This window comes from Pollicipes pollicipes, unplaced genomic scaffold (genome assembly GCF_011947565.3).
Source record: "Pollicipes pollicipes isolate AB1234 unplaced genomic scaffold, Ppol_2.1 Scaffold_6052;HRSCAF=7182_pilon_pilon_pilon, whole genome shotgun sequence".
NCBI lineage: Eukaryota > Metazoa > Arthropoda > Thecostraca > Pollicipedomorpha > Pollicipedidae > Pollicipes > Pollicipes pollicipes.
Genome location: NW_023596805.1, coordinates 9,717,013 through 9,728,640, shown reverse-complemented (window position 1 = coordinate 9,728,640; position 11,628 = coordinate 9,717,013). Strand labels below are relative to the sequence as shown.

Sequence of the window (11,628 nt, the reverse complement as noted above, 5' to 3'; positions counted from 1 at the left end):
CTGCAGCATTGTGCGGCGCGTAAAGCCCTCCGCATTCATGTATGGCGGAAGGGCGAAGGCAAAATTATTCGTTAAACTGGACAGCACGACTTGGGTGGTGGGTTCAGAGTACACGTGATGAACTATGTTTAGCAGCTAGTCTGAGCTCAACGTCGCCCATGCAAACCATTGGAAAAAGGAATAATCAAAAAAGTTGATCACGAACTTTGTTCATCAAACAGGTTGATATATTCAGCGATCCAACGGTACCTAGTAAATTCGGTTCTACAGCTTAATATCGATGGTTATAATAAAGAAGCGGTCTCGTGACTGATGGAATCGTACTTCTTTACTTCTTTTTCAAGAGGCGGCCGATAATGATATGAATAATCAATCAGGTAGGGAGCACTAGGTAACCTGCAAGGGGTATGCGAGCAACAACATACACTCGTCGTCTTTACAGTTCAGCGATTAAATACCATTTACACCTCTTTCAGCAATGAGGAAGTTTGCTCATTGGTAAACTTCCCTATCTCCTTGGTACACCATTGGTGAACTGTTAGTCCATTGCTTTACAGCCGAAGGAAAGACGCAGAAGAGACAGTATCTTAAATACATGGAATTTTTTGCTCTCGTTAACCCGTCGTTGGAATAATTTTTAAAAAAGCCTCTAAAAGTTGCTCTGGTTGGCTTGGTTCATTCAAGAGAAAGAGGTGTTCAACGGATTTTAAATCTTTGGCAGCTCAGAATCTTCTAAATTAAGTTTAGAAACTGGATGAACCGGGGAAAAACGTTGAATTTTTTGGGGAACAGCCGATATCATTATGTCGTGTCGTTCTCTAAAGCCTGTGGTACACATTGCTTATCCACGACCAATTTCTTAATTTTCATGTGATTTGGGTGAGGGAATCCAGCGAGGCGCGAATTGTCTACGGTTATTGGCTGCAGGTGGAAGTTATTAGAAGAAGCTTTGAGAGAACCTGGTATTTTCGACACGTTTTGGACGTTTGAGCGTGCATTGGACTGTGGACAAGAATTTCCGAAAACGCCACCTCTTGACCATGGAGTAATTCCACCTTAAAGTGCTGGCATTAAACCTGATAAGAGCAAGACACTAGGTGGGGTCAAACCAGCTAGTATTCCGTCAAAAAGTGCGGGGCTAAGTATCACAATTTGCGAGAGAATAAATTCAGCCACGTTGGGGGGTGGTGGCGGGTGGCAGTGGGTTGCTCAATTGATGTCATATCTAACTATAATCGGCCGTCCGATAGGTCGCGCCATTGTCGGCCAGGAGGTTGGCCTTCTGCGTTGACATGCGGTGATCACGCGCCATTGTTATCCTCTTCAGCATTCATTCACGAACTCCGAAATGGGAGCAGTCCACCACTAAAGTTTGCATTTAGAATGGAGCAGTGTCACCACGAAAGTTACAGGTAAAAGTTGCATGTAAATAAGGGCGTGGTTGCGAACACTTCATGGGTGTAGCACATCTAGCTATCTCAGCTGGATCGTGTTCGGTCCGTGGGCGGCCGGGGCCTTGTGGGCACCAGAACGGTGCGGGAACCCAGGAGGCTCGAGACAGGGCATTTCCAGTGGCTAGCTGCAATACGACCGGGCATTTTTCGGCATTTGCTATCCAAACGGAAGCTTAGTTCGTATTGCTGGCAATTGTTTGGAACCGGACCGTGAGAATTAGTCCAGCAAAATCCCGAGATCCGCAATGCGGAACTTCCTCGGAATGCATTTTCAGTGTAAACTCCCTGTGTTGGCTGCGTTTCAGGGTCGTTGATAAGGAGCGCGGTGACATAGTGTTCACAAGGGGTTACATAATCCTTACCTGTTGATAAATAGCAATACATATATTTATCTGAAGTAGCATCGGCCACAATTTCGGCACACCAACTTTATTCTCATTTTCGTATCTCTCAGGACATTTAGAAGTAGCATTGCACTCAGGTGAAAAAACATGTATATTAAAGTCGCAACACTTTTGACTGTTCTTCATCCAAATTATTAACTCGAATCACGTGCGGTGTTCGGTTTTTTGCAACATGATAATAGAAAAGGGCGAGCTTGTAAGTCCTTTTTATCAACATTTGACGAAGGGACTTTTAACATTTCGGGCATATGGATGGGTGTCACATTCATTATTATCTCATTATCTCACAATGGCATTCGCTGCGTTTCATATCCCACTATCTCATCATGCGGCGTTTGCATTCACCTCTGACATTTTTTGTTAATCAGCGGAGGACCGCCTCCGAGGGTCACCGCCTCCAGCGCAAGGTCACCGCCTTCAGCGGAAAGCCACCGCCTCTAGGGGGAGGTCATCGCCTGCGGCGGAAGGTCACCGCCTGCAACGGAAGGTTGGCTGGTCACCGTCTCCAGGGAAGGTGGGCCGGTCACCGCCCCCAGCGGAAGGTTGGTCGGTCATCGCCTCCAGAGGAAGGTTGACCGGTCACCGCCTCCGGAGGAAGACTGGCCGGTCAACGCTTCCAGCGTAAGGTTGGCCGGTAACCGCCTCCAGAGGAAGGCTGGCCGGTCACCGCCTCCAGGGGAAGACTGGCCGGTCACCGCCTCCAGTGGAAGGTTGGCCGGTCACCGCCTCCAGAGGAAGGTTGGCCTGTTACCGCCTCCAGAGGAAGGTTGGCCGGTCACCGCCTCCAGAGGAAAGTGGGCCGGTCACCGCCTCCAGAGGAAGGTTGGTCGGTCACCGCCTCCAGAGGAAGGTCACCGCCCCCAGTGGAAGGCTTGCCGGTCACTGCCCCAGCGGAAGGTCACCGCCCCCAGTGAAGACTGCCCGGTTACCGTCTCCAGTGGAAGGGTTGCCGGGTTACCGCCGCCAGCAGAAGGCTGTCGCGACAGCCGGTAATTAGGTCACGGCTAACGACCCCAGCGGCATGGCGGCAGCCTCGGGCGGGAAAATCGACCGCAAGGACCCGGGGGCTCGTTTGAGGCCTGCAGGCTGCAGGGTGGAATAAGGTTGCATTTACCCAGCCCAACCGCTAACCCATGGACCTGTGTCCATACCCACGCGCTACGCATACCTAATCGGTTGTATTCAACCGTCAGCCAACCGTTTGCCTTTTTCAACAGGTTAGTTCCAAATAGTGGAAAAGTTGGGGAAGCGATGGAGATAAACCGGAGCTACCCGGCATCGGCCTCCTTCCCCTGACTCTTTAGCCTAGGCTGCAAAGGTCATAGGCCACGCGACACGGAATTAAATACACTGTCGGTGACGTTTTTGGACGCATTTCTAATGGCACAGATTACTTCATTAGTGAAGACAGGTTTACTCATGATTGGTCGGGATGACCGCATGACCACCCATGATGTGGTCTTCTGGCCGGGATTAGCTGAGCGCGAGTTAAGATTCGAATTAAGAATTCGAGTTAAGATTCCACCGCGCTTCCGCTGCCGCCAATTTTTAGACCTTGCGCTGTGACGGCAGTGTTCTCCGTGGATGCCGCTGGCTTGCGATCCTGACAGATGTCCGTGCGTGTCGTGCATCTAATCGGGAAGGCGGCTCCCAGTCATCAGGGCTGTCCAGGCGTCAGTGTTCGTTATCTCGGCGCCGCCGTCAGCTGATTGGTTTCCTGTCGTCCGCTTTTCTGCAGGCGCTGTCGTGGTACAGAGCGGGAAAGAGCGGATGGTGGATCGGTGGCGGAGGTCGCTGGACGGCGACAGAATAGCAATGGAGAAGGGACCAAGATTTTGGCAGACAGAGTAGGCGGAAGCTAGTTAAATGTGTTATGGAAGAATTGCGGGCAAGACGGTGGTGGACAGTGGACGCGGGCTTCCTATAAAACTTTCCCCGCAGTTGAAGAAGGACTCAGTGGGCACGCTTTGATCATAGGAATGTTTTTCTGACCAACTTTGATAAGGAATAAAAACATTGTGCGAGACGCTTTCGGTCTGGAGCGACTGTGCCGGCGTGGCAGACGTGTCGTCTGGCGAGAGGCGAGACTCCCGTGCCTCGCTTCGAAAGACGCCCGTGTCTCGCTTCGAGAGACTCCCGTGCCTCCCATATTGCCCACGAACCAGCCAGCGGGTCGCCCGACGAACACAGCCTCACCGGGATTGGCGTCCGCCGAACACAGCCTCATCGGGATTGGCAACGGGCAATGTCACGTCATTCCACGGAAATATGATAAATGCACGTGATTCGACTCATGTGGTTCGGCATATTGAAAACGCCGAAGGGAACCGGCTTGCACGGCGTGGACGATCTGCGCAAGACGTGCCAGTCGAGGTGGAAGATCGCTCGTCACTCGTGGCCGCTGAGGTTGCCCATATAAGCGGTTCACTTGCGCTCCCCGTCAGATACTGGATAAAAATGTCCATTGCGCGGGTGCTTATCATAGACCCTCGCATGTATTCCGTCCCCCGTCCCTCCCCCCAACGCGCACCCCCAACTCACAAACACCACTCCCATCAAGAGAGATTCGTCTTCTGGCTTTAGAATTTGAAATGTTTCATCATCAGCCACGTCACCGCGGTTTGGCGAACGGTGTTTTTTTTGGGAAGCACAGGAGTATAAATGAGGCTTGGTGTAAATTTAGACCTGTCGAAACTTGGACGTGAGTTATATCTGTGTATGTGTTTTTAAAGCTTAAACAATGGTTTCTTTTAATAAGTTATGTTTTGTTTAAATCTATCGCCTGTTTCTTTTGTCCAGCCTTGATGAGGTGGTATTATACCTCCATCAATACGTTTCATACTTATTAGCAGCTGAGATTCTGGGCAGCGACGTTCCAATCCGGACTGACTTCTCCCTGTTTTAAGAAGTACAGTCAGGTTTCAACCACCCCCGCCGCTGATCTTCCTTCATAAGACTCAATTGCATGACGGCCAGACACGTAGTTCGTAATAACGACCTGGCCGCCTGCAATTTTCACTCCTCTGTTGGGTTGTAAAGAAACATTTTTCTTTCAACAGCTGCTGAATGACCAGCGTGTAATGATTAAAATTTCATTTATTCGTCTTTTCCCGGTGGTGCATGTAACCAGGTTTACAGATATAGGCGCTCGTCACCAATGCCAGGGATTTTGTGGACCTCTCACAGCTGTTTAAGTATGCTCTGGGGCCACGTGCCTACAGGTGTAAGCTGGACGGGGCTGAGCCAGTGAAGGATCATTGCACTTTTTGTCACGTGTGGCTTTGAAAATAAGTTGTGAGAGGTTTACAAAGCCAAACTCTGCGGAAGCAAAGAACAATATGTATATTTGTCGCTTGACAACCAACCAAACCGTAATCTATGTATGTCGAATATAACGCAATTCGTTAACGCCTGTGAATTAGGTAGCTATGAAAGGGTTAAGAGGCATGACAGAAGGTAATCATGTGAGGGGAATCATTCAGCAGCTATTCGAGGAATCATGTTCCTTCCAGACCCGGTAGCGATAGGTCAATTTAAGCCGACAGGTCGCTTGAGCCGAAAACGTGGGTCGTGGCCATTTAATTTGAGCCCTACGGATGATCAGCGACGAATGGTCCAAGCTCAATGGTATTCAATGGAAACTGAATGTTTTGTTTAAAAAATCGTGCGATAGCACATAGCACTGAAATTAGGAACGCAACTGCAGAAAGCTGGGCGAATTAGACGGTCATAAAGCCCTGCACATGTTTTCAAATAAAACATGCATCTGGATTGTTAACATAGCCTAAACTGCTACCATGGCCACATGAAATGGGTAACGGATTGATCTGGATATGAAAGGGAATGTTTCACATGTGAAGACATTGAAGCAAGCATCAGATATGTAGAAACAAGGTCACTTAAAACTATTCGTATGCCTTTTGAGCGGAAAAGACTGTTCTAGACATTACAATGCTCTGTCGAGTAAATATGCCGCTCAGTGTGTTATGGTTGGATTAAGTCATTGTTCCTTGCACAACATTGACTGAGAGCCCATCGGCGGTCGTTATATCCGCAAATTATGTTCACCGCCGCCAGATATGGGCGCTACGACAGTTCCATTTTCCTCGACCTTGATTACCACATGGCTTATGGAATAGCAGAATTTGAATGACGTCATTATGGCACCAGGAATGCTAAGGTGACTTTGAAGCACTCTCCTCGCAATATTCTCCCCACTCTCACGGGCGTGTGGTTCAGAAACTAGAGGAGTTTAGGTCTTACGAACAGGGTTGTGAACAGCACCGGAAGGTCTTCAAGCTGGCTATTTCAGTTCAAAACCCCATATGAATGTTGGACACTCCGTTTAAGTCGGCAAAATCACCGGTGCAGTGCAGTAATGAGAAAGGCTCAAAGAATGTCCGCAGCTGCACTGCTTGCGCTTCTTTCTGTCATAATCAGCCACCTGAGTGCTTATTGTTCAATTATCACCGGACAGAACTGAAGACCTGTTTACACCTGGCAGACCGATTGTAGAATCCACTGTGGATTCTGCAGTCGTCAGCTGTTGCGGGCTGCGGTCCGCTGGCAGCCCGCTACCCGAAGGTCAAGAGAGCCAAAAACTAAAAAGTGGTACCACTGTCCCGCCTCGCCACACTGACCAGCGGAGAATCCACTCTGGTTTTTGGGCTGCTGCCGACAAGGGCCTTTTGGCTCTTGGTAGAGCGTGGACTGTGTAAAGGAAATCGTACCTGCGATGGCCGCTACCTGGAGCTGAAGTCACCGAGTGCTGCAGCTTTCGGATATGATATTTCGGATATTTCTTGCAATCATGTCTGCTATGCGTTCCGAGCATTTACAATGACCCTGGCCTACTTTTAACGCCGTGTGGCCGACGAATATATTATAATAATGCGGTCGCACGGACGTAATGTCGTCGGATCGACGTTTTCTCACTCCAGCGCGACCAGGGGACCTGGCAGCCCTCCACCCCCTTCCCCACCCTCACCACCACCAGCATTTGACCAAACTGACCCACAAGCCACGTCCTATTTCACCGGCCACCCGTATGGGTGGTAAGACTTTCAGAAACTGCCTAAGAACTCAGGTACCGAAATTTTCGGGTTATGCGTTTACAGGTTTGAAAGTCCTTCACGGAAACTTCAAAGGGGCCTCTGAGGTCCCAGTGTTCCAGCGAGGGTTACAGCGTCGCCGGGTTGTCACCCTTCATCTCGTATTTCTTATGCTTTGTATGTCAAATTTTTCATAGGTCATTGGGAGAATACCATTTACAAATGACGCAGAAAACTAACTTGCTAAAATATATGGAACACGTACGTTGTCAACTGCCGCGGCATGTTGTCAGACAGTGTTTAACTGCCGCGGCATGTTGCCGAGACAGTCACTGTCCGCCGCGGCATGCAGCACCACGGTGGTGCTGTTTGCTGAGGCGGACAGTGACTGTCTCGCCCTCGCTCCACCTTGATCGTCACAGCAGCGGCCGATGGGTCTGCTCGGTTGGCCTTCGTCCCGCCCCCGCAACGACCCGGTCAATTCGCTCAGACCTGCCAGCCCGTGAAATCGAACGGTGCAGCGCGGGATCACGGGTCACGCTGGCACGGGGTCACTGCACATCTTTGCATGGTGATGGTGTCTTCCGTTCGCCAGACATCGGCTAGCCTGCCTGGCCGACTTCATGAGCAGGGGTGTGTTTGGAATGGGCACGGAGGAAGCGGAGAAGCGACGGCTCCCCGAGCAACTGATGTCTACCGGTGATTAACGTTCGCCAGGCTTCGGACACTCCACGCAGCGAATCTCATGAGTGGAAGCGCGTCCAGGAGAGGCACGTGGAGGGGAGAGACTGCCACGGATGCTCGAGCCACGAAGCGAGAGGAGGCCCGAATCGGAGAGACTTAAAACGGTCAAGAAGACATATAGCGTTAAGACGAAGAGTGGAGGACGGCGTTTGGTTTGGTGCAAGGGATCGAGGAGTTGAAAAATGTCAAGAGGGGCTCAAAGGAGAGGGGCATGGAGCAGTCAAGAAACCAGTTGGCAAGTGCTGACAGCACTCAGCAGAAAGAATAAAGACCAGGGTAGGTGAGGTCACCCTAAATTAAGTCACAGGCTCGGTCTCTTGAGTTCGACACTGCAGAGTCTGCACAGGACAGCACTACACGTTGCTCGTCGTGATCAGTCTTCCCCGAGTGCCTGCGTGGTCGCCCACATTAGCCCGGAACCTACCTTGGGGCGTGCGACGAGTCAGCGGTCTCGCGGACGCGATGCATAGCACCCAATGACTTATGCAAAAAGACCGGTGGACTGCCAAAATCACGAGCACATTTCAATCGATGTATGCGCTTGACGAGTTGCCTGAGGGCTGCTGTGCATACACCTTTGTCACGCCGGTTTGAGACGGCTTAATGTGGTCGATGATCGGCCGGAGTGTGGCTGTAGCTAAACATTGAGAAATTCTCCAGCCAAATTCGGGTGCAGTCGCCGCCGTGTTGAGGAGTTCACACCGAACGTCCTTGTGCGGATAAAATTTTTCAAACTGACGCTTCGTTATGGCTAAGGCTGGGACTCATTAACGTGCTGCATGGGATGCATCCATTATAGGCCGAACGAACCATGCGCACCATGGCATTGCTCCCTATCGTTTTCCATGGCCACGTGTTACATGGGATGCATCCATTATAGTCCGAACGAAGCATGCACGCCATGGCATTGTTCCCTATCGGTTCCCATGGCTATCGATGGAAACCTGTTCTGGAGATAAGTCAGAAATGCTGCTCAGGTTGTAGAACCTCTCAAACATGAACCTTCGTTAGTTATAACATTTGAAAAAGTAGGCGCTGGGCTCGGGCGCAAGAAAAAGAATGATTTATTTGTGGTAAATAGTTTGGCAATGCCGCTAGATGCTTACAAGAATTTTTATTTATCCTCCCCCTCCATTGCCTCAATTTATCACACCCATCATTGGAAAACGGAGTTTCTGTAGGTGAGTGGGACACTTTAGGTGAGTGGGACCTCCAGCATAAGCCGTAGAGGGCTAAGGTAGTTATGCCCCTTCCTAATTTTGAGAGGGTTTTCCTCGACACCGATCCCACCAACTGAAAAAGCAAATGGAGCTTTAGAGCAAATGGAGCTTGAAAAGCAAATGGAGTCTCAAAAAGTTACACGAGGTTGGTAAAAAGGCTCCAAAAGCTACTTCATGAGGAGACAAACTGGTAGACTGGTAGTTATAACTGTAAATCAGAAACAATTGCAAAACGAAGCGCCGCACTTCGCTGAGGTTCCCATGCAACTCAAAATCTGAGTGGTATGGAAACCATGAAGTAAATAAAAAATATTTACGATCCTTGCGCATTTTTCCCTCTTGTAGACCGGCCTTGTGTAGTTTCATCAAATTGAATCACTTCACGTTTACCTACACACCTCCCAGATTATGCCACGCTACCGATGCGAAATCGTCATGAAACAGTAAAATGACAGCCCCACCGTAGCCAAAAAAGTTAATGGGGGCCACCGCCTGCCCCACGGTGACATTCCCCACATTGCTCCCTCCCCTCTCCCATCCCGACAAAGCAGCTCTTGTCGAAGCCGCACTCTTTAAAGAAACACATGTCAGGGCGGCCAAAGCACAGTCGCACGCGTCTCACCTGCTTCATCAGAGCGACGCCCAGCCAACGACAGCTCGGTGAACGCCGGCAATTACGGGAGCTGCCGTCGTCAAACGAGGCTTGACGTGCTCATCTGCCGTGCGCATCTCGCAGCGACGGGCGAGTGTGTGCACCAGATGTCGGTCGGCCAAATGCGTTGTCAGTTTATTTTTGTCTGCCAGGTATTTCTGAGAGAAGAGGAGAAAAAGGAAAGAAAAAGAAGCGATATGGATACCAGCTTGTGATTAGCACTGAGCATGTTCTGGGAGTTTAACAGTCAAAGCTGTTTACCGGTGTCATGGAGATACCGGTCTAGCAGAACGTGCGCTGATGGAAGTCTGGTAGTGGTAGTGACAGCGGTGGTGCAAACCTGACTGTGGTAGTGGTACTGTTCTCTCCCCCCCCCCGCAGGTCCGTAGCGTCAGTGTGGCTTACTCCCCTGCGTGACGTCATCACGACCGACCGGCGTTTTGTTGACAGGTACCTGGTGATCGTGCACCCGCTACGGAGGCGGATACGCAAGTGTGAAGCTATCTCGGGCATCCTCCTCATCTGGATAAGTAGTGCGGGACTCTCCACGCCCTGTCTGCTCTACTCCACCATCGTGTCGCACAGGTGAGGATACTACACCATCGTTTCACACAGATGAGGATGCTCCACCATCGTGTCGCACAGTTGAGTCTACTACACCATCGTGTCACACAGATGAGGATGGTCCACCATCGTGTCGCACAGGTGAGAGTACATCGTGTCACACAGGTAAGGATACTGCACCATCGTGTCACACAGGTGAGGACACTCCACCATCGTGTCACACAGGTAAAGATACTCCACCATCGTGTCACACAGGTAAGGGTACTCCATCATCGTGTCACACAGGTGAGGATACTCCACTGTCGTATCACACAGGTGGGGATACTACATCACCGTGTCACACAGGTGAGGATACTCCACCATAGTGTCTGAACCTAAAGCCTAAATAACCTAAAGCTTCATGCTGTATTTACGTGGCATTAACGCAACCGGGGTTCTGTCTTTCACATCCAAGTTTTGTCTTTCAGTTTGCATGTAACACAACCAACACAACCTTACTTGCTCCAAGCTGTTTATAGGATTTTTGAATTTCATCGTCGTGAACTTTTGCTTTTACCTTTGCACCGGCGTGGGGACAGGCGTGCTTTCCGTCTCATTTTTTGGAATAACTGTGTATGATTCGCATTCATCCTTTTCACGCTGTTCTCCATTTGAATCATATAAGTGTTAAAAGTACTCTGACACGTTAGGGTTCATTTATTACCCACATAGTTAGCAAATGGACTCAAGTGCTCAATGATGCATAACAGCAACAAATGACCACGTGGCCATTTGTTGTGGCCATTTGCCATTTGTGGCCATTTGTGGCCATTTTGTTGTGGCCATTTGCCAATTTGAGGAACGCGCTGATTAACCTGCGCAATGACAGGGCACGGCACCAACTCAGAACTGACGGCGAAGCGAGTCACGCCTCAGGGCACGAGGTCACGCGGGGCAGGTCACGCCTCAGGGCACGAGGTCACGCGGGGCAGGTCAGTGTGTCACAAAGGGACAAAAACGCAGATATTCAAGGATAACATAAATACAACCGATACACAACCAAGGTGTACTGCGAACCACCATTTGCAAACGTCATCCAAGGTAAGTGGGCAAGATGCCATTTAAATATTATGATGATATTTTGGTTTATGGTCGCTTAGGGGTGTTCCAATCCCAGAAATGACTTCAATCAAAAAATTCGGACCAAACTCCAGACAAAAAGAGCTACCAACAGAACTGAACGAGCGGCGCGCCCAAAACAATGAAACGTCCGAATCCCCCAGGCCAAGTTCCGCAGGAGACTGAGCCCCAGCGATCCGCGCAGTAGTGTGCGGAAAGCGCTGAATCTCGACAGCCGACGAAGCGGCCGACAGCCCATCGGTAGCCGAGTCAACACATACTTGGAGCATCAAACAGTCCAGGGAAATTTGTTTGGCTCGTCGACGCCGGCGGCAGGTGATAAAGGCCGTCACCTCTTGCCGTGAATTTACGCCGTATGCAAAGGCGTCGGCGGCCGCGCCGCAAGCTCAGTTCGCGACGATGTCGAGGGATCACACGGAA

At 50.3% G+C, this 11,628-nt stretch overlaps 1 protein-coding gene across 1 annotated transcript in view; it reads left to right on the top strand.

The window, feature by feature from the left end:
• The window catches only part of LOC119104768 (uncharacterized), a 179,734-nt gene that overhangs the window by 92,002 nt on the left and 76,104 nt on the right, over positions 1-11,628 (top strand). The window contains 1 exon segment of the mRNA XM_037228487.1: positions 9,976-10,110. Within this exon segment, the coding sequence (XP_037084382.1) occupies positions 9,976-10,110 (135 nt within the window).